Here is a 27,830-nt window from a genome sequence, read left to right as displayed (position 1 = left end):
AAGGAGGGCGCATTTGAAGGGCGGATTTGGAGCAGCCTTTGAATTGGGACAGGCCTTGGCGCAGTGTTATGACGTAACTGGCCTTCAAATGCAGATTTCGAAGGCTGCAGACCCTGAATTGAGACACAGCCAGTGAAACCACATGCCAAACAAGGGGAGCAAATTCAGCAGGAAAATGGCAGAGGCTGCCTCAGATATTTCCAGTGCCAGTAGTGAAGAAGAAGACGACGTGCAGGAGGTCAACAATAATAATAATTCTTCTCCATGGCCATTTTTGGACAAATTTATGGCTTTAACAAACACAACGGCTAAAAAGTCTGTGTTCAGCTGTGTATGCCAAAAAAACAAGCTGCTTTCACCTTGGAAGATCTCGAGCTCAAACCGACAAACGCAAATTAACGTGAGCTGACGAAAAGGCTGAAAAGCCACATAATCAACGGCAGCACTCAAGTCAGTGCACTTTTTGTCAACAGCTAACTAAAAGATTGCTGCTATTCTTCACTGTAGGCAGAACATTACATTATGGGGTTGGTGGGGGAAAGAAGAAGCAAACAAAAATAACTTCCATGAATTGATTCCAAAAAGCAAATTTTACTTAAAATATGGGCTATGTAAGAATATTATTTGAATATGTCATTTTTGTTTGACATCACACATCTAATTACCATTTGGTTGACTTAAAATACCATATTGTATTGATAGATAGAAAACCCGAGATATTGATGAGATGAGATGTGTCAAGTTTCCAGTATTGACTGAAGGAGCATAAAGTGGATGATGACACACTTGTCATCATCCACTTAAGGGGTTTTCAAACCCTTACACTTCATAATTTGAGTATTCTGATACACGGTGTGATGCTTGGTTTGTTTAAATAACTGTGTTCCTTCCATGGTGCATCAAAAGAACATTTACTTCTTTTTTTTTTAATTATTACATTATTTTGAAAGTTTTGTGTAAGTTCTGTTTTGGTTCATGCTACCTCATTTTACTACAAATACTGTACAGATATATGTTTGTTCTCTTCTATTGATAACCAGACCATTAATGTCTGTTTGTAAGACAAATCAAATGTTTATAGCACTCTTCAATTTTTATGAGACCACTCAAATGTTTCTTGCACTGTTTCTTTCTGAGGTTTTCATTTTGAAACAGTAGTTTATCCTATGTTGAAAAGTCTCTGTTCCAATAGAGACGGTATATTGCACTTTTTCTTTGTCTGGGTTATTGTCATTCTGCTCCTGTAGTTTGAGTTGAAACAGTAATCTCTACTATACTGAAAGTCTCCATTCCATTAGGGTATATTGCACTTTTTCTTTGGCCAGGACATTTTACTGTTTATTTAATTATTGTTTCATTGTCGTTTCCAGACTTTTTCCTCAAACATTTGTTACATAGTACGTTTGAATTGTTCCAGATTGTTTTATGATAAACAATAAAATTGAGTATTTTTTTGCCAGCCTATTTGTTAGGAGGAAAGTCGTTCTCGATCATGAAGTCGATACAAAGAAGAAGTAGTGTCGATGTAGCTAGCTACTTTTGCCATGTAGCTTGTAGTGTAGCGTTCTACATTTCTCTGGGGATAGCTTCTGCTGTAGCTAAAATATATTTAATCCAGAGTCATTTGTAGCTTAGCCTACTACATTTTCCATGTAGCTTGCCCATCACTGTTCAACAGCACATTTTCACCGGGGAATCCTGAACGCGGTCGGCCAGGCTGAGCCGCAGACTTAACTAAAAGATAAAAAGGTAAAATCACATTTAGCCTGATTTGCATCTGGTTGGCTACAGCACGACGCAATCTCCCCCCCCCCCCACCCCCATTCATTAGAGGCAAATCTCCACTTGACCCAGTGGAAGTTGTCCAGTCACAGAATTAGGGATGCACAGAAGCTGTGCAGAGGCCTAGTTTCTAATTTGACTGCACTGTAGTGAGCACACTGCACACTGGCATCCCACCGTATCAGCAGCAGTGAGGCGTTCATGGCACCTTATGTGCTGGCACACACTTTGGTCAACCACATTATGAGGAGTTTAACGGATATTCTGAGTCTGTTTAGCAGCGGCAGAATCAGTAAGACTTCTTTTGGCGTTATCATCGCAAAGAAAAAAATGGAAATTTTGGCAATGCAGAGGAATCAGCAGCCATCAGGACACACTGGGCCACACTGTGCAATGTTGAGATGAATTTTTAGATGCTAGGTGGATTTGCTTTGCAAATATGCTACAAAAACAGCTGAGTTAAAAAAAAAACAAAAAAACAAAACCAAAAAAAAAAAACCCAGACAAGGTTGAAGTGTGAGACCACAAAAGCGCTTTGGGACGGCAAAGGAAGCTCCCAAAAATAGAGCAGCGTGCAGCGGCAGTGTGTTACCTCACCCCCACTCACATCAGCAAATGTGCCCATCACAATCACGCACCCTAAGCCCTACTGACGTGCCCCACTCTGCTAAGCTAGCTGTGCATAGTGGAGCCTTCTCAGCCACTCGGCATGCAGGAGACAGTCGGCGAGCCTGTGACATGACACTTTCAATTTTTCAAAAGGGCCTCATTACACTGAGCACATGCGTGTCTAAATATAGCCCAAACAGAGCCCCTTCCTTCGCTCTGCCAGGCTAAAATAAGCCCCGCGTCCAGGAGGGGTGGTGGTGGTCGGCGATAAGATGAGTCGGCTATCAGCAGAGGCTGAAGATGATGGCTGCTGCTGCTGCTGCTGTAATTCCCTGGCACACTGTAATTCCCCAGCACACTGACTTGGCCTAGTCATGGAGCAGCAGGGGAAGGGAGGCCTGCAGATTTCACAGAATAGCTGGAGACAGATGTAGCCGGACATAATGGGGGCTGAGAGGGTAGAGGGGCCGGGGGTGGGTGGGTGGGTGGGGGGGGCGCAAAGTCATGGTCACAGCTGCAACCTCACCAGAGGATTGGATGGAGGCACGCTCCTAATGAAGAGCTGTAATCAAGTTCTCCTCCCACAGCCAGCGAGGCCCAGTGACCAAGACGCCTCTTATGACAGAGGATTCAGCAGACTAACTAGGAAGGAACAATGAATATACACGCACACACATGTACATATAACACACACACACACACACACACACACACACACACACACACACACACACACACACACACACACACACACACACACACACACACACACACACACACACACACACAGGCCTCTCATTCACCCATTCACACACACATTCATACACCAATGGGTGGACACTTCAGCATGTGGACAGTGGGAGCCAGGATTTGAACTGCCAACCCATTGATCATCAATTCGCAGCCTGCGCTATCAACTGAGCCACAGCTGCCCATAATAATGAATTTGCACAATGAAGATGTAACCTGCCTTTATCAATGTCTATTATTCAATTTACAGAAATTGAATGTTGTAAAATATAACACATTCTTTTAGAAAACGATTTTTTTCTCCTAAAATCTTTTATGGATGAGAAATATTGAAATATTGATAAAAAAATCAACTGATAATGTCACAAAAATGTAATCAACTTAGCCAGAAGATCTGATTTTTCAAAATCAAATTAGCATAAAAACCTGACCTGATTGAGAAAAATTTATGTCATTTTTGGATTCAGCAGTGCAAAATGGTCCTACTTCAGCTGAAAAAACATAGACAATTTACAAATTTTTTTTTTTGTAACCCAGTGTATATATACACATACATTTTAATATATATACACATACATTTTAATATATATACATATATATATATATATATATATATATATATATATATATATATATATATATATATATATATACATAAATGTATGATGGGAACGATTCTCTGACAGGTGACGAGGCGCAGCAGATAAACCAGCTCCAGCCACACACACACACACACACACACACACACACACACACACACACACACACACACACACACACACACACACACACACACACACACACACACACACACAGAATACTTTGAATAAAGACAAAGGGTTTCTGATATTACTTGTGCATGACGTCCAGCTCGAGAGAAGTTTTCCCCATTCCATTCCATACAAACTACACTGGTCAGGCAGGTCTATGATAATTTGTTTTGTTTTTTAAGATAAGTTTATGATCTATGGGCTACACTCACCAGTTGAATAGATGAAAAAATTGGAAAAAAAAAAAAAGAAGCTAATTTCTGGAACAATGTTTTTGTTTTGTTCAGAGCCTGCAGACCTAATTCCGTGTCCCCTGCAATTGTGACGATAAACTGCTATTAAATTTAAATCAAAATGTGCTTGACATTTTTTTTGTTTTGTTTCATCACTGGTAAAGTACTTGTTACAGAAAAGAGAATTTTATAAACCGAGTAAGTCGATGTGTGATGTTGTGATGTTGCTGCAGCCGTGACTTCACCAGCGACTTCCTGCAGTTTTGCTGCCTTGCGTTAACCCATCTGCCGGATGCAGGGGGAGGGAGGGCATAATTCTCCTAGTCATCTGAGACAGCATTCCTATATTAGACATGCTAAACCAGATCACTGCAGAACATTAAGCCTGACAGCAGCACTTTAATATTTGATGCGTTCTGCTACTGTGGCATAAACCACCAAACTGCGGCGGCTAAACTGACGATTCTTTAATGTATTTTTCAAAAGTCAGCCTTCCATCACACGGAAGAGGAGAAAAGTTCATCGCATTCGGCACAGAGTTGTGGGACGAGGCGAGACGAAGGAGGCAGGAAGCCGCTGCTGCCGCCGAGTCGTCCGAGCACACAGACAGTAATTTCATCACAGGGTTCATTGTTGAGAAATATGGGCGCGAGCGGCGAATCTGTCATGGTTCTTTGAAAGCAGGGCCGACATAGTTGTTTACTCTAAACATTCAAATGCAGCCAAGATCGTAGAAGCAAGTGGGAAGACAACAAGAGTCCCCGCCAGACTCTGGTGTGTCACAAAGGGCACCAATTAAGACGACCACCTCAGCCAGTACCCAAACCAGAGCATTTAACAGGTTAAGCACACTTTTCTCCCCCAAATCACGCAGCCATCCTGTCGAGCACTCAATGGATTGGTATACCAGGCTACTGCATATGCACCGGTACACAGGAGTGGCAGAGTGATAAGATTTCAGAGGGACTTCCCTGATCAATATTTCATCGTTTTGAGGCATGAATAGTGGTCATGTTACAACAATGACGCTTAACTAAATAAGAAAAAACTGAGCAAACGTTTAGTTTGTTGTTTATTTTCTTATCTTTTTAATACAAAATTAGAATCAGCCAAGAAACCCACCCAAAAAAAAAAGTATTTTTGTTTATACGGCCATTGTTTGTGTCATTTTTATTGGGATCAGGTGGTCAGATGTCAAATATATGAGGCGTAAAATAAATCTGATATGTCTCAAGGGAAAGGAAAATATTCCTGTTGATTTGTGTGATGACTTTATGCTAACCCTAAGTTAACCACTCCTGCCCCACTTTTCTTTTATGAGTGTACAACTTGTCTGCTTGGTAAACTTGACCTGCTGCCTGACAGTCACATCAGCCCACTGTCAAGAGCAGCTGGTGTGCCTTTTCCTCATGCACACAGACACACATACAAGAGAGACAGAGAGACAGAGAGACAGAGACAGAGAGACAGAGAGAGAGACAGACAGAGAAAGAGAGAGACAGACAGAGAGAGGAAGACACAGAGAGAGAGAGAGAGAGAGAGAGAGAGACAGAGAGAGACAGAGAGAGAGACGGAGAGAGAGAGAGAGAGAGAGAGAGAGACGGAGAGACAGAGAGAGAGACAGAGAGACGGAGAGAGAGAGACAGAGAGAGAGAGAGTCTGTTCCTGCCTCTGTCGTTCTGTTCTCCAGGAAGCTTTTATCACAGAAAAACAAAGCTATGATGTTACGGCAAAAAAACAAAACAAAAAAAACCCCTCCTACCTGCCCAGACGTGAAGGATCCATAAGTCACTGCCAAAAAAAAAAAAAAAAATGAAATGACGCAATCAGAGTAAAAATCCCAATAAAGACTAGGCTGGCCCAGATCCATCAGTCATAAGGAAGTGTGTCACTCTCTGTTCCCTCGGCTTGTTCCACAGTCATCAGGTTGCAGATAGTGGACACAGATGATATGAACCAGGCTGAGACGACTTGCACAACATCTTGTGCCCTTCAAACAAAACAACCCCGGCAATAAAACCTCACCGGAGCTGCAACAAAAAAAGACATTTCAGAGTCCAGCATCCTCGTCAGAAATTCCCATTAAAAAAAAACAAACAAACTGCCTTCATCTGACATTATACGTGACTAATTGTACATCCTTGGAACAGCAATAAAGTATATTCTTCCAGAAATGTGCGGGTCTATAGAGTTTACACGACATGCACAGGTGAGAAGGACATTCAGTCTCTTGATTCACACCAATTCATTGTCTTAGCACGGCTCCGCTCGGCATGCCTGCGTTGTGATCAAACGCTTAGAAATGGCCCAGCTGAGCAGCAAAACACGAGTCCGCTTCCTCTTCCTCTCACTCATGCGCGCTACACACAAGAGATGACATCATGTTGGGTCAGCTTGGGTTCTGCTGCTCACAGCTCGCACAATCTTGCAGCTGCCATTTTCGCGCGCAGGCGCGTGCGCGCTCACGTTAAGCCAACATTTACTTTTATTGCCGCTTTGATTCCGCGAAGAACGAAACCTGGCGGCGATGCAGAGCCGCTTCTGAATCATCCACGCAATAAAACAGTGAGGAGAGAATGACGCGACGCTGTTGTGCGCGTGCGAGCAAAAGAAAAAAAAAAATATATATATAAATATATATTTAAAAAAAAAAAAAAAAGAAGAAGAAGAAGAAGAAAGAAAAAACGTAGAGCCAACGATACAATCAGCATCTATCGAACAAGTGTCGACAATGTTTCGTTTACGAACAAGTGCAAAGACCTGGTCGACGGATTGTGGCTCGGCTCGTGCGTAGCAGACGCTGCTGCACCGTCTCAAATCCATTGTGACTGCGCGCGTTCATAGTAAAAAATTAATTAATTAATAAAATCTCACAACAATGTAGGACACAACGGAAGGTAACCACCGTCATTGTTTGTGGCTCACGCCACACTGCGTCCGCGGGAGCAGCGAGACGAGCAAGCCGACAACGGCGCCCCAGTGGAAGTTTTTTTTTTTGTTCGTTTGTTTGTTTGTTTTTGACCAGCCTTCACGTTTGTGAATGTGATCACAAACATACGCGAGTGTCCACTTGATCGCGAGCTGTCATCCACCCCCCACCCCGTGCACTCCGTACTCACCGACCGGAGGGTCGCACCGAGAGAAGCGCCTTCCTTCGACCGTCAACTCTGACGAATTCAAGGCGTCAATTTGAAGAACAGGCACAAGCGCACCATGTCAGAGGCAAGAAGTAAAAACAACAACACGCATTTCGCCCAGGAAGTGTGAAGTGAGGCAGACTGCATGCACGCACGCCAGCACGCACGCGTTCGATTCCCTCCCTCCCCCCGGCGACTTGGAGCGGATGCTGCTCTTTGGACTCACCTCGTAGTGGATTTGAGGTCCTGCTAGAGAGCCGGGAACAAGCCGAACCACGGCCGAACCCCCGGCCCCAGCGGCTCCCGGTGCGACCCGGTGCGTTTAGCAACGGAAGGCTGCTTGACGCTGTTGAGACAAGAGGAGGAAGTGTCATTTCAGTTGGAGGGCGCGAGGCTCGCACGACACTTCACGGTTAATGAAGTAGGAGGAGGGGAGGGGGAGACGGCGACACAACACAGAGGGAAAGACATAAAATGGCTCACCTTTTTGGGGAGAGGGGGGGTATCCCGGTTGACAGACGAACTCGATTAATTAGCGCACGCTGAGTCCGAACTCGGGCGCTGCCGCCGTAACTTTCCGCACAAGTGGCGCCGTCTCAGTCGGCAGGATTTCCTGGATGGCGGTTGACGACGCTTTGACACTTTGACAGACAGCCGGAAATAAAAGTTGTCGCGTGCGTTACAACGGTTAGTCGAGCGAGTTCACTTCCGACGCGCGTCCTTCGGAGACAGTTACAACGGGCAGCTCCACGAATATTGTTTTGTTTTTTTGTTTGTGGGTTTGTTTTTCTTTGGCCTAAATGGTCTACCGACGTAAAATGTATTAAAAAAACAAAAAACAAACAAACCATGTAGCCATAAATTTCTGCTTTAAACGACAAATGTTGATGCTTACCTTAACGACTGAACGACCGGCAACCCCCCCTCCCCCTCTTATTTCCCTTTGTAAGCCATTAAAGATGCATGAATTGAGTCATCCAGTTTTTTGTTGCAACTTCTCACGGTGTAATTCAATTCCTTTCTAAAACGAGCGCTGCACAATGCTCCCACCTACCGTTTCCTTGGTGAAATTCAAGTGTAACGTGGCTGACGATTCCCCCCCCCTATACCCTGTAGAGCAGCCTTGTGTGTAAATGCGTATAAAACATTGTGGATCACATGAAACATATTTAAATGAAAATATATGATCTATTTAAATACATATTTCAATAACACATACTTGAACAGCACTTATGTGTGCCCTGTTTACGGCCTCCTGCTACAACGCTGCATTTCAGCTTCCTGCTAGGACTGATGCTTTACTGTACAACAAACACTTGAAGAAAAATGAGACTAAAAAGATGAGCAAAGAACAAACAAAACAGCTTGGATCCAAAATGTTAAAATCAAATTATAATTCACAACAGCTCAATAAATGGTGTAGGATAAACCTTGTTGCTTGATGATTCAACTTCAAATTCATTCATTCATTCATCTTCTATAGCCGCTTATTCCTATTCAGGGTCACGGGGGTCTGCTGGAGCCTATCCCAGCTGTCTTAGAGCGAAGGCAGGGTGACACCCTGGACAAGTCGCCAGTTCATTGCAGGGCCACATAGAAACAAACAACCATTCACACTCACATGCACACCTATGGACAATTTAGAGTCTTCAATTGACCTCACATGCATGTTTTTGGAGTGTGGGAGGAAGCCGGAGAACCCGGAGAGAACCCACGCAGACACAGGGAGACACAGGGAGAACATGCAAACTCCACACAGAAAGGTCCCAGGCCCAGGCCCTGGAATCGAACCCACGACCTTCTTGCTGTGAGGCGGCAGCGCTAACCACTGCGCCACCGTGTCGCCCCAACTTCGAATTGTCATGGTAAATTTGATCTAGTTAGTGCCTCTTAGGGGGCGTTCTCATGGCCTCGCCTCGCCTCGCTACATTACGGTTGTAGGGCGTTCACACTGGCCGCTACACGGTTGTAGGGGGTGCTGGTTTGGTACCTCAATCCCCCAGGGTCCAAGCGAGACGAAGCGAGTTTAGTGGTGACGTAGCGACGAGCAGGGCACTGGATTGGCTCAGTGTCCTCGTCGATGTTCCCTGTCGGAGCGGACATCGACACCAACTCCTTCGACACGGAACTTCCGTGTCAGGTACATTTTATTATTTAGCCTGAACATACTGATTGGGAACATAGTGTTAACGGTAATCTATCCATCCATCCTTCCATTCATTCATCCACCCATCATCCATCTTTCATACCCGCTCACTCCTGCAATCATTTGATCACAAATTAATGTACGAAAATATCTTTGGTTGGTAAAATAACAACAGTAAATGGGTAAAAATGTTATTCTGTTTGGGACTGTTTGCTCTAAGTCTGCTTAAAGAACTCCAACTGAAAAAAATTGTGTTGAGATTAATCAATTATTTAATATACAAACAAAATGAATGAATGGAACAATAACCAAGCACTCCTTAAAGCCCTGTGATCAATACCAGGAGCATCTACAGTAAGATGGCTTAAGGCAAGGTACATACTCTTCAAATATTTAAACATCTAGGAGCCTCTTGCCTCTTCATTATTCTTTTGTCGTTATTGATCAATCAATCAATCAATCAATCAATCAACTTTTATTTGTACAGCACTAAATCACAACCAAAGGCGTCCCAAAGCGCTTTGCACAATCAGAGAAAAAAAACAACTGGGCCTCCAGAACAAGCAAGGTGTGACAGTGGCCAGGAAAGATTCCCCTGTGGGAAGAAACCTAGAGCAGATCCAGACTCCAGAGGGCCGTCAAAAAGATTTGCATTGTTGACGTTGGATAGACCGTTGTGTACAGACAACAGATGGACATATGTTTATATGTTGCTGTAAGACAGTCAAATCCCCACCCTGAAATGTTTTCTCTAAAGAATGGAAGTTTTTTTTTCCCCAAACTGGGGGTAAGAACTGTGTTTATCTCACCTTTTGTTATTTGTAATTAACTAACAAGATTTACATGTCATGGGAAAGGAACCTCTTCGAGCCAAAAGGCATCTCCTTGAATTTGTATCTTGTAACTATAGGAAAAATGTCCTAGTTATATGGTAAGTTTCATTGGCACTATTCAAACCCTTAACCTCTGAGTTGGACAGACAAGATTGGGTATCATGTTTTATAACCTCTGAATACTCCAATCCAGACACCAGGGCTATTCTTCCATGTTAATTAGGAAATTGAATAGTTATGTTAATTGATGTATGCCATCCCTGAACTGAAGACTGATGTCATATCTCTTAATACTAGAGCTTAATTTTTAAAGGGTCTATATTGTTAATTACTAGTTAACTATTTATTTAAGTTATTTTTAAATGGAGTCAGTTTAAATTAGTAATTATTCACTTTACTTTGAAATCCTCATCTTAACACCGGAAAGACAGAATACGTGTTGGGGAGATATTATTTGTTTCAAGATACATTGATGGGTGAAGTAGTTGGAAAAGTTTTGATCTGCCGTTTTAAAAAAAAAAAAAAAAAAAAAAAAATTGCATTAAAAACATTGACGCTTAAATACACACTTTTGTCGGATGTTACGTTCATGTTTATTATGAGGACAATATTTTCGGCGTTTACTGCAGCACAGGCGAAAAGAATAAACTTCAGAAGAGCGCGTCTACAACTGCAAAAATAGAACAAGTGGTGTGATTGAAGCAGTACTTCTTAGAAAGTGCGAACTGAACTATCATATTTCGCGACGAAGTCTGAGGAAAGCGCTGAACTGCGAGCCAAAACAAGGACCTCTTTGCTTCTGGTGGCCCAACGCATGCCTGATTGAATGTGTTTAAGTATAAAACGACACCATTAAAATGGATCACCGCGATATTGTGTTTTATTTACTAATTGGTAAAAAACGATTTAAAAAAGTAAAATGTGGGATTTTAAAACAAGTAACATTTTCGTATTTGAGGTGGTTTATACAGGCCATGGGCCGGACGTCCTGATACTCAGAGGTCCTGCCAGTTGTAGGCGCTGTTCCAAGCAGGGTGCAAAAACAAATCGGTTGTTTATTGTGTTTGTTTACATTTCGCAAACGCAAAAATGACTTCAACTTTGCTCTCGCCTATGGTGGATTATTACAACGATGAAGAAGATCTTGACAGTGTGGATGACGACGATGATCGGAGTTTTAGGGGAAGAGGCTCCGAAGAAGGTAACGTTTTGAACCAACTGACCAAGGGGTTGGCTCGGTCTACTTTTTGGAAAAGGGAAGGAAACGTGTTTTTGTATGGACCAAGTTAAATACTTTCTACAGCCTTCGAGGTGTTGCGATGTTTTTATTGTTTGGGAGGATACTTTTGATATGGCGGGGTTTGTAGTCCTTTCCACTTTTACGTCGAGCACACTGCCATGACCCACAAATAAAGGGTCCGCCAATGCAAGCTTGAGCCACACTGATCGCTTTCTTTGCTCTGATATAAATGGCGGGCCATGTAAATCCAACCGTCGAATAACCGAAGTCAAAATACAATGACGTCAAATCGTTTACGCGAATTAAATTCTTAATGTATTTATAGAAATCCGTTTTACAGCGATACGTTCACTTTTGCTTACATGCTAACAACGTTAGCCGCAGTTTCTATTGCGTGCGCGCTTCCATTAAGCGTTAGCATAATCCATGCCAATGATAGTTCTACGCCTTTTTTTAATCAAATGTTTACAAGTTTCCAAATCGGACCCCCACCTCCCCGAGTACTGAGTGTGTTGTGAATTGACTCGATAGTTTTCTGTGAACGAGACGCCAAATGGGTGAACGTTGTTCAACGTGAATTAGCATTAGCTACGCAACATTAGCTTAGACAACTGACAGGTCGACGGGCAGGCGATACTGCGTGCCGTGTCCACTGCACTGCCCCCTTTCACACTCTTCGGTGAAACAGAACGGACTGCACTGAAAGAGAACGAGACCAGGCGAGAGCGAGGCGATGACAGCGTTGCAAGGTTAGCCATTTTCATGGCATCCACTCCTAAACGAAAAGATCGAATTGTCTTTCCCGTCTTCGAGATATATATTGAGTGTTTTTCAGTGTTAACTACGAGAGACTGGATCCGGTCCCCTTTCAGATCATACTACGGCTAAGTTAAGCTAGCACTTTAATGCTAACCGAAAATGAAAGATGCTGTGTCAGCTCAACGCCACCTGGTCTTTCATTTCTCTCGGATCGGGCTCTCAAGGTAACCCTGTGGCCCGTCGTGGGGGTCAGCTTTTAAAACTTTGACCCCCCCAAGTTTGTCTGTTAGCATTAGCTTAAATGCGATAGTCTGCTGACGAGAGTTGCTGCTGTCATGCACTGGTAGGACACCCGATGCCGGATCGCCAATAATCCTACCATGCGGCAAAACACACTTTATGATCGGTGCCGAACGTTGCATTCCTGTCGGTCAGTGCGCGGATGGTTTATGTTTCTGGGCCTCGAGGTTGTCCAGCTGGACATTTTATCCTGACGCAAAGCTGTTCGATCTGATCCGACGGACATGGATTCTGGCCGGTCACACGGTCATAAAAGAGAACAGGAGGGCATTCCCAAACTGGGTGTGCACCATTACCTTAGCAGTGACGCGCACGTTGTCTGATCTGCGGCTGATGTCATGCATGCGTTTGATCTAACCACCAAGTGGTGCTGCATGTTTTATGCTGAGGGCAAAAAGTACATGAAACGTCTTCATTACTGAGTGGTGCCAAACGTGTTGAGTTTGAAAAACCGAATCCATCTCCTTGAATTTTGAGTTATTTTTTGCCACCTGTCCTTGTTCTTAGACACAGAAGATGCGAGTGAAACAGACCTTGCCAAGCACGACGAGGATGACTATGTTGAAATCAAAGAGCAGTAAGTGTTCTGACAAACTCAGCTGCCTGACCATTAAAAAAAACAAACAAAAAAACAGAATTACAGAAACACCAGAATGTCGTTGATTTTAATCATCAGACCCACATTGCCCACCTTCTTTTGATTCATGTCATTGCAGGATGTACCAAGACAAACTGGCCTCCCTGAAGAGGCAGCTGCAGCACTTGCAAGAAGGTAATCACCATTGTGTCTTAATGATAGATAGAAGAGATTTGCCAGACATGATGGTCTGCAGGATAATCATCGCCGCCTTTGTTGTGTGGCAAGTGATTCTTGGTGAGTGGTGTCACGTAGGGACACACGGCCAGATCCTGACTCATTGTGGTGCGACTTATTACATCATCCGACCATGCAAGCAGCGTCTTTATGCAACAGTGCTGGCGCTGTTTGTCTCTTTAAAAGATGAACAGAGAAAATGTGCTGACAGTCTCCTGCCACAAGCAGCTCCTTTTCTAAGTTGACTTTAACCGCTCCCAGCCTAACGACAGCCGTGCAGTACTTTTTTTTTTAACCACTGTATATGTCTGCCGTACTGCGGACTGTGTTGTTGCTGGGCCTGATGCTGGTTGCTCCTGAAATCATGGGGGCTAAACCTGATCTAAGCTGTTTAAAGGCCAATCTAACAATATCAAATCTGTGTGATATCATTTCAAACCACGACTTAAAAACTAAAAACTCTTGACTCGCGAACATCTTTGAATGTAGTATTTTTAAAGTCGCCGAAGAGGCGTGAATTGTAGCTGTGAGTCTTCAGACACGTGTACGTATACGCATTGATCATCAGACGTTTTAACCACTTTGCATCACTCTGGCCTCAAATATTGTAAATGAACTTCAGGTAATTCCAACAGATGTGTCAAGCACACACTGTGGTTCCAATTCAATCATGTATTTACAGGAACTCTGCAGGAGTATCAGAAGAGGATGAAGAAGCTGGACCAGCAGTACAAAGAGAGACTCAGAAATGCAGGCAAGTTCACCTTTATAGAGATGCAGAAAGAGAGAGGGGGTTTGGGGGGGGGGACTATGCTTGCCAGCATTGAGAGAGAGGATGATTAAGGTTTTGGCCTCACTGCTCTCTGTTGTCTGGCAGAGGGAGAACTGGCATTAAACAGGGCTGAAAAAGAAGTACTCTGGGATATAGAATCTCTCTATTTTGAGATCACCAGCTCACATTGTTTCTTAGTTAATGAATTAAAAAAAGGTTTAATCTGAAAAAGTTCTGTTCAATCCTGGAGAGGTGATTACCGACTATCACTGTTTAAAAATGGTTGAATTCTTTATGTTGTTGTATTTTGCAGGCTTAGGTTTGTGTTTTCATACTTTGAATACTAGTCACCTTGAGTTATTATTATTATTATCATTATTATTATTATTATTATTATTATTATTATTATTATTATTATTATTATCATTATTATTATTATTATTATCATATTAAGTGGTTTAATAGTGCAGTTTCTGTAGTGTACAATGGTTGCCACGGCGAACAACACGTCACTGTCAAACCCATTGCCTACGACCACCTGCACACCGACACTGATTTGGTCTTCTCATCATAACAATACATTTTTGTTTGTTTTCATTTTATTTTACAGAGCTATTCCTTCAACTTGAGGTGAGTCAGTCATCACTTTGACAGTCCCATGTTGTCGAAATGAAATAAATTCTTAATATTTTTATTTTTAGCCAGAAAAAAAAGGAAATCTTGTCTTTTTTTCCTCTCGATTTCCACCTTCATCCCCTCGCAGACCGAGCAGGTGGAGAGAAACTACATCAAGGAGAAGAAGGCAGCCGTAAAGGAGTTTGACGATAAAAAAGTTGAGCTGAAGGAAAACCTAATTGCGGAACTGGAGGAGAAGAAGAAGATGATCGAGAATGAAAAATTAACCATGGAGCTGACGGGCGGTAAGGGAGCCACAAGCGTATTATTAATCTGGGTATTGGTCTGCAGTTGAGAAAGAAAAGGGATAAAAAAAAATGTAGCTGGAAGCAAGAGTTTTAATTCTCTGCAACTTTAATATTAAACTTGTCTGAGCAAAGATTAAATCAGTCAGACAAGATAATTAGATTTCTTTTCTCTCTTCTGCACTCGTCGTTGTGGCTCGTTTCCCTGCGACTGCACACTCGTGAAGCAAAACAAAACAATAAAAGCTGTACACCATCTGAAAGTCACTGTTGGTTCTCTGCTGTACTCGATCCAAACACAGACTCCATGGAGGTGAAACCCATCATGACTCGCAAGCTCCGGCGGCGGCCCAACGATCCGGTGCCGATCCCAGACAAGCGGAGGAAACCTGCACCAGATATCCTTCATGTACACTGGCACTCGTAGTGTCGGGCTGGGATGAAATGGGGGGGGGGCCCATATGCAGTTGCATTAAGTAAGAAGTAGTAAGAAGTTGGTTTCACATCCTTAACCCTTCAAACCTCAGTTAAATTATTTGTTGACGGACGACCAGATAATGGAAGACCTCCGAACACTAAACAAGGTCAGTTGTGATTCTCTGCCAGACTGTGCAGTATGTGACGATGCTCTATTACATTATACTAATGAAAGTTCTGAACCCCTTCCGCAGCTCAAGTCACCAAAGCGAGCAGGTATGTCAGCGCTCGTGTCTCACACTTTCCTCTGGTGTACTGGATTTCAGAGTTCAATACGATAGTTAGGAAAGTATTGATTTTTGATATGATTTTCAATACTACTGGTGGGGGGTGGGGGTGCGGGGGGCCGGTTGGAGATCGGGCTGAAGTCCCGCGGAAGTTTTGTTTTGTCGATGGGGGTGGTGGTGGTGGGGGGTGAAGTCTCTTGGCGACGCAATCTCCCTCCACTCCTGCCTCGCAGGGAGGGAGCGGAGGGAGCGCTCGGAGTATTTGTGTGTGTGTGTGTGTGTGTGTGTGTGTGTGTGTGTGTGTGTGTGTGTGTGTGTGTGTGTGTGTGTGTGTGTGTGTGTGTGTGTGTGTGTGTGTGTGTTGGCGGCGCAGCACGTCGCCTCGACGTGGTACCGATATATTGATGCTACGGAGAAGTCACACCGTATTGTTTTTAACTTTCAGTATCGAAAAAATATCGATATATCGTTTTTCTTCTTGCTGGGAGAAACAAATTGAGCCCTGATTCACTGATTCACTGATTCACTGATCTCCTTTCTTCCTTAGTGTCCCCTTCGTCGCCAGAGCACGTCCCCTCCGCCCCCATGGAGAGCCCGTCACAGCGCTATGAGGCCCGAATCGAGGATGGAAAACTCTACTATGACAAAAGATGGTAAATACAAACAAGTCAATGCTCTCTTTACTTCCTTCCTTGCTTCCTTCCTTCTTGACAGACTGATTTGTTTATTTAGTGGTTTGTTTCATTTGGGCTTTCATGTCATAATTTGGGGTTTTATGCCACAGAAAGTATGGAATCACAGGAGTGCCAAAATTAAAAATAAATACATAAATGAATAAATACAAATATAAAGTTACATTTTGTCTTTGTCTTCTCCGTTTTGTCATTGTAAAAGACAAATGGAAAAACAATGACAAAAGTTTTTTTGCCTTTGCCTTTTGCCTTTTTTTCCTTTTTGTTTTGGTTAAAGCAAAGGCAATCAGATGGCTGTGGATGGGGCTTTCTGACTAGGATGAGTAATTGACATCTGATCGCTCCATGGCTAGCATAGCTAGCTCCTTGGACTCATTTCCACTGGCGCTTCTTGGCTTAACGGTGCATTTCAGTACGAGTGCATTTCCACAAAGGCGGACCCGTATTAATATGTTTGGCTTTTTTGTGTTGACCAGGTTTGTTTTTTTTGTTGTTGTTTTTTTTTAAAAAACATTTCAGTCGACTTGTTTCAAATCAATGTCCTCGCTGTGAAACTGAAGACAATAAAACAATGAAATGAGTCATAAAATCTTTTATTTTTAGACTAAAATATCGGCACATCTCAAGTCCACACAGAGCACTAAACGGTAACGGCTTCATTCAACAGATGTTGACACGCCTGCGTTAAAGTTGCTCTAGAGGCTAAGCTTAAGAGGCAGAATCACCGCCTCTTAAGTTTCGCTGCGTGCGAACACAACACAAACAGACCATGGAGCTAGCGATGGTAGCTAACAATTTATCAACATGACACGGCGGGTGTAATGTGCAAGTAGCCTTAAAATGAAAGTTGCTCGAGGTCACAATACACTCACAGTCCTTATACATACATCATATATCTCTCAAATGTAGCCGTGGCCGACTATTCTCCCGTTGCCCATCCGGCAGAGTGGAGACCGTCTCCCTCCTGTTGCCCTCTGGGCAGGTGGTAATTCACATGCTTGTGGCTGAACAAACCTCCAACATTTTTATTGTTGGTTTCACTCCGGCTGCTGTGGTCCTTTTATACTTCAGGGATCCCTGGGAGTTTTTTTTTTTTATTTTTTTTTTTAATCATTCTTATTTTAATTACCCCTGACGACACCGTTTTGCTGTCATTAGCTCCAACACCAGGAAGACTCTTTCATTGCGTATCATTCCGTCCAGCAGTGACTGTGTTGTGACCTCATGAAACTTTACGTTTTAAGGATATTTGCAAATTAACACCGCTGTGTCGTGTTGATAAATTGTGAGCATCACTGCTAACTCCATGTTGGGATTTTAGCGCACGCGTGTCAACATCTGTTGAATGAAGCTTTTACTGTTTAGTGTTTTGTGTGGACATGAGTTGTGGGGATAATCTTGTCCAAAAGTAAAAGATTTTATGACTCAAGTGATCATTTCATTGTCTTCATTTTCTCAGCAAGGACAGTGATTTGAAACGAGTCAACAGTATTAAAGAAGTTCAAGCCCGCTAAAATGTTTTTTTGCAAAACAAAAAACAAAACGTGGTCAATACAAAGAAGTAAAACGTATTAATCCAGGGACACGCAAGGCACAGCAAACGCCAAGGGATCTTCGGTCAGCCTCGCTGTGATAAACCACAGTTGCAGTGGAGCCGCACCGTGGAGCCAAGAAGCGCCGGTGGAAAATGAACCTGTCAGAAGCTGGAGCCCTCCTCCCCCTATGCTAGCCATGCAGCGATCAGGTGTCAATTACTAATCCTGGTCGGAAAGCCACACCAAAGAAAAGGCAAAAAACTTTTATAATTGTTTTTCCATTTGTCTTTTACAATGATAAAATGGAAAAGACAAAGACAAAATGTACCTCTATATCTGTATTTATTTATTCATTCATTTATTTATTTATTAATTTCTTTTTAATTGTGGCACTCCTGCGATTCCGAAAGAGAGAACACGCTCTGCGATCAGAATGTTTTTTTTTTGTGCCGCCAGTAGGGGGCCACATTGCCACGGCAGAGAGGGCTTCAGCCTCCAGGAGGGCTTGTTTTATAACCTCCTCTGACAGTCTGTCTCTCTTGATGTACAGTAGACAATGTTTCCTTGGTGCTCACAGGAAGTGGCCGTGGAGCTGCAGAGCGCCGTAAAGCTTCCCGCGGCTGCTTTTAGCGGCGGCTGTCAGGTCGGGAGGCAGGAGAACGGAATAAAAAGCTGTGAGAGCAAACGCTGCCCGGTGTGCTTTAAGAGCGCCGCTCTCCATCAGACCCGTCGGCACATAAGGTCACTCCGGAGTGCGAGAGCGAGCGAGAGAGAGCGAGAGAGAGAGGTGGGGGGGGGGTAAATAGAAGGGTTCCATCTGCCGCCGCTGCTGTAGACAAAAGGGAAGTGAAGAGCTGTTAAGTGTGCACACTTCACTTTCAAGGTAAAGTCTTAATTTATTCCTCGTCAGAGAACAACGGCGCCCCCCCAGGCCCTTTTAAAAGGAGCTGCGGGGAGCCGTCATTCCTGCGTGAGCCCCTAACGATGAGCTGCTGCTGCTGTCAGGCTCCTCCCCCTGTCCCCCTGGTTAGAGGAGAAGGACAAGGAGGAGGAGGAGGAGAAGAGGTGGAGGAGAAAAAAGAAGAGAAGGAGGAGAAGAATCGTTGTGTTTTGACTTTCCATTCCAGTGATCAGTTCAGTGCCGTCTGAGGAGAGATGATGATGCTGCTGCTGCTGCTTCAGCAAGGCAATGAGTCTGTCTGTCTGCCTGTCTGTCTATCCCACGTCTTTCCTTGACTGAGCCACTGATGTTTCCTCCCTGTCTCTTTGTTTGCAGGTACCACAAGAGCCAGGCCATCTACCTGGAGTCCAAGGACAACACCAAGATCAGCTGTGTTATCAGCTCCGTGGGGACCAACGAGGTGAGTTGTGTTGCCACTTTCTTCTCTGTCCTTTCTTCAGCCTTTCTTTCTTTTTTCCACTGGAAACTTGAAGAACTTTTTGTGCCCTATTGATCACCTCCAAACGGTTATAGATAGATAGGTGCTTTATATGGAGAGAGAGAGAGGCTGCTTATTTTCACTTTGCATCATTGTCTCCTCTCTTTTTGTGCGTCTGCCACCAGCTGAACTATGTTGAGCCAACCGTGTTGTTTCCACTGCAGCCTGCTTTCTTGAAAAAAATCCTCTTGAATGCGTTTGCCTCTTTGTCTCCAATCCCCCCCCCCCCCCACACACAATGTTTATAGAAAAAAATGGCCTCTGTTATGATAACCGCAAGAGAACAAATGAGGGTTTGGCTTTTTTGCCTTGACCAAAAACCACTAACGAGAATAAAGAAAAGACATGAGTGAGTTGTGTATTTGCTCTGGCAGGGCACCACAACAAAACACACAGCCTCTGTCAGCCGAATGCTGTCAGGAATTGTTGTTCCAAAAAGAAGCAGGTTTTTTTGTTTTGTTTAGTTTTTTTTATTATCAAGCAGAATGTGGCAAGGTCGGTCTGTCTCTTAAGCAGCAAGCTAACTGCTAGCGTTGCTGTTTTAAATTGTGTGTTGTAAAGCAGCGTTTCGCAACTGGTGGTTCACAACCCAAAAGTAGGTCGCAGAGCTGTTTTGACTGGGTCACAGCTTTGTATATACACAAACATACACATTTGTATATATGTGTATATGTATGTATGTGTGTACATATATATATATATATATATGTGTGTATATATATGTGTATATATGTATATATGTGTGTGTATATATGTATGTGTGTGTGTGTATATGTATGTATATATATATATGTGTATATATACATGTGTGTGTGTGTATGTATATGTGTATATATATGTATGTGTGTATGCATATATATATGTATATGTATATATGTATGTATATATGTTAGGGCTGGGCAAGTTAACGCGTTATTATCTCGTTAACTCATTTATTTATAAACGCAGACAAATATTTTATCGCGCATTAACGCATGTTGCTCACGTGCTGTAGGAGCCGTCAGTAGGGATGGGCGATATATCGGCGTTAAGAATTTGCGGTAAGAATATGTCATCTCACGGTAATAACGATAAACTCGTGTTGATGACGTAATTACCTGCGCAATGCACTTGCTGCTGGCAGCCGGCAGCTCATGTGTAGCACAATAACAAGCACGAGGTTGATAGCGCACCCACCATGCTCGAGGATCGATCGTGGATTGTGTGCAAAGTGAAAATAAACAGCACGGAAACGATTTGCAAACATCCTGTTCTAATTTTTATTTATTTTCTTTTGGGTCGGCGGACCGGGATGTCGAGGCAGGAACTTTTACTGGCACAACTCCGAGTCAATTTTAGCATTGACTTTTTCAGGCTTTGTGTTGTAAAGTTACTCGAGTTACTCGAAGCAGACGTTGAACTCTGTCGTTTATCCACACCGTCTTTTCAAGAGCGATCTTTCTTTCTGTTCTCTGTGGTGCTTGTTTTTAGCGAGCTACCGCTTCTGCAAACATGGCGTGCTTCAGGCGTTCTTCTTCTTCTTCTTCCGCCTTTAAGGAATAAACTTGCGGCACCACACCAGGCCGGGCATAGGTACTAGATCGTTTTCAGTCGTTTCCAGCCGCGTATCCGTGTAAACGGGATTTATTTTTATTTATTTATTTATTTTTAATACGGCTTCGTGTAAGCGCATTTTTTTTCAAGTGCGGTTTCAAAAATATGCAGTTTCAAAAAAAAAAAATCCCAAAACATGGAGTTGAATTGTTTTATATTTTTTAATCGTCACTTTCATCATTATCGCAATAAATGCCAGAAATTATTGTGATAAAACTTTTAGTCCATACCGCCCATCCCTAGCCGTGAGTTTCTAATGTTTAAATTTGTGAGCGCACAACACCTGGGTAGGGTGTGTGTGTGTCACTGTAGGGTGTAGCCACGACGCTATTTAATGACGTTCACCTGTGTGCCTCGGATGGCTCAGTGTGGTGGGGTGAGCGTAGGAGGTCATTGTGATAAAGAATAAAGTAAATAAAAAAGAACCTCGAAGCAAGACTGCATTTATTTTTGCATTCGCGTCAACAATTACTCCTTCGTTTAGCCCACCGCGGCTTATTTATTTATCGATCGCCAGTTAAGGTGCCTGCACACTGAACACGTCAAGCGCAGGGGGGTGCGTCAGCGCAGCCATTCATTGTGTATGTGCGACGTCGGCGCAAGAGCGCAACGCCGCGCAGAGAGCAGAGCGTCGCGCAAGGGTTGACGCCGTGACGCTCGATTTAAAACATTTTTAAATCGACATCTAGGCGCGGCCAATAGGAGAGCAGCCGGCTCCGGGGGGGGGAGTGGCCAGATGCAGAGCATGGCACCAGCTGTTAAATATGTGTTAAAACTTCTCTACATCGAACTGTGCCTGACAATATATGAACATAAAGCTGTTGTTTTTTCTCATATACATTCGGGTCGGGACGTTATCGCGTTGATTCGCATTTTATTTTACACTCATCTAGAGTCTAGACAACACGGAACGTACTTTGCACGTGGTTTCGGCAAAACGGATAGCGACGCACTGAGTAGCAAGCGGGAGGATGTTGTGTGCAAACGGTGGCACAACGAGATTTCGTTCCACCGCAGTTATTCAAGCCTCCGGTGCCGCCTGAATGCAAAACACCTAGCACCTAGTACGAGCACCGGAGGTAACGAGAACGTCAGAGCGCCGAAACCAAGCAGAGTCGCCAACCTGATACATATTTTTAAGCTAGTGTCGAGTCCCAGAACTCGGTGTCATATCAAATGTTACACTCGGGACACTGCGAGACAAGTTTTTCCTTCGTTTTTCCTCACTCCTGCTCTATCGCGAACTGGCGCCCCGCTCTGTATCGGGCCACCTTTTTTCAGAACCGGCTGCTCTCCTATTGGATGCACCGAGGTGTCGTCACAGGGCGTTGACGCCAGGTCTGCGCCTGCTTGCGCCTACTTGCGCCATACCCCGCGTCAGACCGCGTCAAAAACGCGTTCAGTGTGTAGGCACCTTTACCCGCAATCCGTGCTTTTATTTTGTAAAAGTGTGTTGCTGGCTTCTGCAGAACCAGAAAAGAAAATACTTTGTTCATATGGTAGAACATTAAAATAAAAGTGCACTATACACTTCTTTTAAATTCATTATTGGATTTTGCGTATACAGCTTGATTAATCGTGATTAATCAGGGAAATAATGCAATTAATTGCGATTAAACTCGTTACCTCATTGATCGTTACTTAATCGTTACCCAGCCCGTGTGTGTGTGTGTGTGTGTGTGTGTGTGTGTGTGTGTGTGTGTGTGTGTGTGTGTGTGTGTGTGTGAACATACATATAATTTATTGACCAGATGAATAAATTTGGGTGGGAACTTTATAATGAGGAAAAAAGGGATGTGGGTCCTGAGGCTCCACCAGTTGAGAACCACTGGTTTAAAGCAAAAAACTAAAGAGAAGGTGCGTGGAGGTGGACTGACTGTGTGTGGTTGCTCCGCTCCAGATCTGGGTGAGGAAGACGAGCGACAGCACCAAGATGAGGATCTACCTCGGGCAGCTGCAGCGGGGCGCCTTCGTCATCCGCCGGCGGTCGGCCGCGTGAAAGCGCCGTGTGTGTGTGTGTGTGTGTGTGTGTGTGTGTGTGTGTGTGTGTGTGTGTGTGTGTGTGTGTGTGTGTGTGTGTGTGTGTGTGTGTGTGTGTGTGTGTGTGTGTGTGTGACCTCAGCTGCACACCAACATTGCGGCCACTCACCTGTTACGAATCATTGGCCACTTGACGTCAATGGTCTCGAAGGATAGCAGCTGTAAAGGAACAGTTTTTGAATTTTACGTCCACGCTTTCTTACACAACCTCTTCGGCGGCATCCATCCATCAATTCACTATTTGAATTTCTCCTCCAAAGCCTCTCGTCTCGTCACATTGTTGAAACTGTTAAAAGTCAGGCCGTTTTCTAAATCAATACATCTGATTTCCTTAAATGGCAAAAACCATCATTTGGAATTCAAAGGATTTCTAGGGATGGTTGGTGCTGCAGCTCGCCAGTAAGGGGCAGTGATGATGTGTTGGTTTGTGTGCCCCCCCCCCCTGCCCCCCTGCCATGTCCATGTTAAATGTACAGCTGATACTTTTTTTTTTTTCTTCATGTGTTTGTAAGTCCTTTGTATTGATCAATATTTTTATTATCATTATTGCATTAGCAGTTTTGATGTTTCTTGTTTGTTTTTCTGGCTGTTCATGCAAACGCCTCCAGCAAGGAATTAATCTGGGATTTTTTTTGTGACTGCATTTGCATGTACAGCAAGTACTATGTTGCAATTTATTAAAAATGTTTTTTGCCTTTTTTTAAAAAACAAAAAAAACCAACAAAAAACAATTAAAGGTTTTATCATGTTTTTCTTCCAGCACACAAGTCATTTAACTGAAGCTTCAATTCACAACATTAGCACGATTCTTCAATTCACAACATTAGCACGATTCTTCAATTCAGTTAGATTGTCTGATAGAGAATTCATGAGAGTTAGCTGAGGCTTGAAGCTAAACTACAGTCACAGTAGTTGATGTTACAGCCAGAAGTGGTGGCAGTTTTGGTGCCTGCTATCATAAATCATTTTGACAATAAATCGCTCAACCTAACTGATTTTGGACCATCAGTGAGATAAAGATGCACCCACAAAAAAAAAGGTGAAAAATAGAGAAGACATGAGGCGTCACAGGCATAGTCTTCATTTGGTCTGTGTGATTTAGGCTTAAAATCCTAGATTTAATGACCCACTGTGTATGATTCAGTGGCATCTAATGGTATGAAAGACTTGCAAAAAAAAAAAACTTAATCAAATTGTGAAATTGCAATGAAATCATCATAGAACTTTTAGCAGAGCCATGCTCTTGTTAACTGTAAATACACGTTGGCTCCATTCCAGCTGTAATCAGTCCATGTCATACAATGTACTATTGATTCCTTTCAAAAACAAATCACAACTGATCCATGAACCAGAAAATGATCACTCTTACTGCCATACATGTTTTGGTGCCGTTTTGCTCTGACTGTGATCTGCAGTTGACTGGGCATCGTCCTGACAGGAGGTCGGACCCTCTTACTTCGCAGTACAACACAAAATGCACAAGTCCAGAAACTGTCGCCTCTGTACCGGGGATGCAGCGCAAAATGAGCTGATAGCGAATGTGACGCCCTTCTGCTCTCCTCATCGCATCCATGTCTGGCCTTTGGTTTCAGGTTCGGGCAGAATGCAGACTCGAGTCAATGACTGTGACACACGCTGGCGTCGGCCCTCCACACAGTCACTGTTTCATTTCCCCGGAGACGTGCTGTACGTTGAAGCTAATTTGATTGATCAGCAACAGCCGGTGATACACACAGGCTTCGAAACTGACGACATCCTCACAAAACGACCCATTTCTTGGATTGCATTTTGATCAAAACCCTGATAACATTTAGAAAGCCAATAAGCTGATGACCAAGTAGCTTTGATCCTTAATTACAAACTGCAGTGGGACTTTCTGCCTGCCACTAATTCAATGCTGTGCAACAGGACCTCATCTCTAATGTGGGATCCAATTTCCCTTTTAATTTGTGCAAGGTGTAATTAGAGAAAGTAGCCCAAGTCGGCACGATTTAGGGAAAATCACACCACAAAATCCCATAACTCTCCTTAAATACTCACTGACTGCACCAAGGCCATGAGCCACTTCCTGGGAGAACTGCTGGTTGAAACCATGGCATTGATCCCTCTAACCCCTGTAGAGAATTAATATTACATTATTTGACAGGGCTGTTTAATATTGTACATGTCACTTGTGTTTTATTTCTATATATGAATTTTAATTTAAATATGAATTATAGTTTAACAAAATGGTTAGAAAGAAGTAGTCAAAATTGCACTGCTATCTGGTAATCCTGTCATCTCCCCTCCAATGCTGATTGGAGGGGGTGGGGGGGGGGTGAGGCTAATGAGCTAATGCTAGTGACAGTTGGTTTTGGTGCAGTGGGATAACAACAGGAGTGCTACAGCTAGTTGACAACAGCTTCAACCAATCAGAGGCTTTTCCCTGTTACCGACCGTCTCGGCCGGAACCCTGATTGGTCCTCCTGGTCACCTATACTTTTCAAGTCTGCAGCGTTTTAAAGGTCACATCTTGCACCTATTTTTTTTTTTACATGCTTATTTTTCAGCAGGCTCACACAGTCGGTCTGCTGATCTCCAGCAAACAGCATGTTTAGCTGTCTGTTTACAGCTGCTTGTCCCCGACGTTACATTGCTAGACGAGGACGTGACGGGACTCAAAAACACAACCCCCCCCCACCCCCACCCCGCCTCCTTTCCACGCCCCGCAAAACCCTACACATCACGCCTGATCAGCAAACTGTGTTCGACACCTGTTGCCTCCCACTGTGAGCAGAACAAAAGGAGACGGAGGGCAGTCGTGCGCGTCAGGAGTCGCTGGAGCAGCTCGGCTGTGTCTTGCCCCCTGTGGGTGGCACTGTCATCCTCCGTGGTTGTTATTGCTTGCGCTCCAACAAAGTCACCCCGGGCATCGATTAAAAAAAAAAAAAAAAAGCCTCCTCTTTCATCTCCTCCTCCTTCACCCCGTGTTTGTTGGCACTTCCATGGCTGAAGGGAAGGAAGGCGGCCGCATCTCATTTAGCTGCTTCTGCTGCTGCTGCAAGCCAAATGGGATCCAGTAACACTTGCCTCCCATGTTCAAAAAAAGACGACGTGGGCTAATGTTTGTGTGTGTGTGGGTGTCACTCTCTCTCTCTCTCTCTCTCTCTCTCTCTCTCCCTCTCTCTCTCTCTCTCTCTCTCCCCGTGTGTGTGTCTAGTTTATCACTCTCCAGCAGTCTTCTCTGGTCTGACAGTTGAAATTGTCTTGATGGTGTTTTTCCCAGTTTGGGAATGGATGCGGCTTGGCTAAGTTTAGTTTCTGGCGCTACTGGTCAACTTGAAATGTTCATGTTCCTCAGCAGCAGCCGCTTCCTCTCACACGAGAATCAGGTCAGTGTGTGTGTCACTTTCTTGACACTTCTCTTGCTCCTTTTCCAAAACAACTTCAGTGTAAACAGATCCTAAATATTGCCATTCTGTTCTCAAGTAACCAATCTGGCATGTAGAGAAAACAAATCAAATGGCTCAAGTCACAGAGTTCTGCACATTATCTTTTATTAAATGGGTTTTTGTACTTGTAAGTAGTCCAACTTTCCATAAGATGTAAATATCTTGTTTGCTTTTTTCCCCTTCTTACCCTAAAAATATCCTTATTTTGTTTTATATTTTTTCTTCCCTTTGCTCTTTATTGTTGCTGTACTTATGTAAATTTCCCCAATGTGGGATTAATAAAGGTATTCTATTCTATTCTATTCTATTCTATTCTATTCTATTCTAGTCTTATCCAGAGGAAATTGCCAAAAGATGTTTGACTTTCTTTGATGCAGCTGCTGTTAAGGTTCTTTTATTGGGGCTTCTTATTAACTATTGAGAGATATTTGAAGATGTGTAGAGATGGGATAATGGGATGTTTCAATGCTTTCATTAGAAACAATAACAAAACAATGAACACATCATTTTACTTCCCCTTGAATTTAAAAATGTGCGTATTGCTGCAGCCGCCCTTCATCTTGCAGCTGCTTCCTTCATCTAATGTCCAGTTTTTCAGCCATTTTTCCTTCAAATTGCTCTTCAACTTGAGGGGCCTTTTATGAGACACAAGCTCCTCTTCATGACGAGACGTCAGGCAGGTGTTTTTTTTTTTCCGCCCCACGATTAGTGGATGTTCCTTCTTGCCTCTTGCTGCTGCACGGATCAGAATTCAGTCTTGACTGCTAATGAGTGCAGATTAAAAACGAGCACAATGAAAGCAATTTAATGAATATCGCTGATCTTTGCCTGAGCACCAGCAGCAGGAGCAGAAGCAGCAGTAGCAGCAAGCAGGAGCTGGAGGAGCCTGAGCAGCAGCAGGAGCAGGAGGAGGAGGAGCAGCAGCAGCAGGAGCAGGAGGAAATGGAGCAGCAGCAGCAGCAGCCGGAGCAGCAGGAGTTGGAAAAGCAGGAGCAACAGTAACAGCAGGAGCAGGAACAGGAGCTGGAGCAGCAGCAGGGGCAGGAACAGCAGGAGCAGCAGCAGCCGTTTTGTAGAAGTGCTGGCGACAGGGCGGATATTTCAAAGCTGCAAGTGACTCCGTCTCTGATCTGTACTGAGCATCTTTTCTCTGGTGTTATTGTCGTCAAGACAAATGTTCCTCATTGTTGCGGCTCAATTCCACGCTGCGCTGCACATCCACCATCTCAGATCGATCACCAGGACAAAAACACTCTGACAAATATTGGCTCTTTAAAAAAAACAAAAAAAAAAGGGTTTGAAAAAGGAGAACAAATCTAACACTGGACTCA

The 27,830-nt window shown here is 43.6% G+C and overlaps 2 protein-coding genes across 8 annotated transcripts in view; one reads left to right on the top strand and one right to left on the bottom strand.

Moving 5' to 3' along the window:
- taok3a (TAO kinase 3a) overlaps window positions 1-7,400 on the bottom strand; it is a 62,640-nt gene extending 55,240 nt beyond the window's left edge. Inside the window, exon 1 of one of the 2 annotated variants that reach the window (XM_076025801.1) lies at window positions 7,264-7,400. The gene's annotated coding sequence lies outside the window, so the exon portion shown is untranslated. Of the gene's footprint in view, window positions 1-5,906; window positions 5,928-7,263 lie in introns of those variants that run through there. The other variant, XM_076025802.1, reaches the window with a different exon arrangement.
- A 3,849-nt stretch (window positions 7,401-11,249) lies between these two features.
- The window catches only part of suds3 (SDS3 homolog, SIN3A corepressor complex component), a 141,858-nt gene continuing 125,277 nt past the window's right edge, over window positions 11,250-27,830 (top strand). The window contains exons 1-12 of one of the 6 annotated variants that reach the window (XM_076025811.1): window positions 11,250-11,461; window positions 13,067-13,136; window positions 13,276-13,433; window positions 14,056-14,127; window positions 14,756-14,775; window positions 14,909-15,065; window positions 15,368-15,454; window positions 15,579-15,649; window positions 15,737-15,758; window positions 16,317-16,422; window positions 19,273-19,357; window positions 22,929-23,028. In XM_076025811.1, coding sequence (XP_075881926.1) covers window positions 11,350-11,461; window positions 13,067-13,136; window positions 13,276-13,433; window positions 14,056-14,127; window positions 14,756-14,775; window positions 14,909-15,065; window positions 15,368-15,454; window positions 15,579-15,649; window positions 15,737-15,758; window positions 16,317-16,422; window positions 19,273-19,357; window positions 22,929-23,027 — 1,059 coding nt within the window. In that variant the 5' untranslated portion in view covers window positions 11,250-11,349 and the 3' untranslated portion in view covers window position 23,028. Of the gene's footprint in view, window positions 11,462-12,031; window positions 12,250-13,066; window positions 13,137-13,275; window positions 13,434-14,055; window positions 14,128-14,755; window positions 14,776-14,908; window positions 15,066-15,367; window positions 15,455-15,578; window positions 15,650-15,736; window positions 15,759-16,316; window positions 16,423-18,573; window positions 18,728-19,272; window positions 19,358-22,928; window positions 24,298-27,830 lie in introns of those variants that run through there. The other 5 variants (XM_076025810.1, XM_076025813.1, XM_076025812.1 and 2 more) reach the window with 5 other exon arrangements.

This window comes from Nelusetta ayraudi, unplaced genomic scaffold (genome assembly GCF_046127955.1).
Source record: "Nelusetta ayraudi isolate G7.1 ecotype Tasmania unplaced genomic scaffold, CSIRO-AGI_Nayr_v1 ptg000018l, whole genome shotgun sequence".
NCBI classification, from domain to species: domain Eukaryota; kingdom Metazoa; phylum Chordata; class Actinopteri; order Tetraodontiformes; family Monacanthidae; genus Nelusetta; species Nelusetta ayraudi.
The sequence above is the reverse complement of the archived record's forward strand: the minus strand, read 5'-3'. Positions and strand labels throughout refer to the sequence as shown.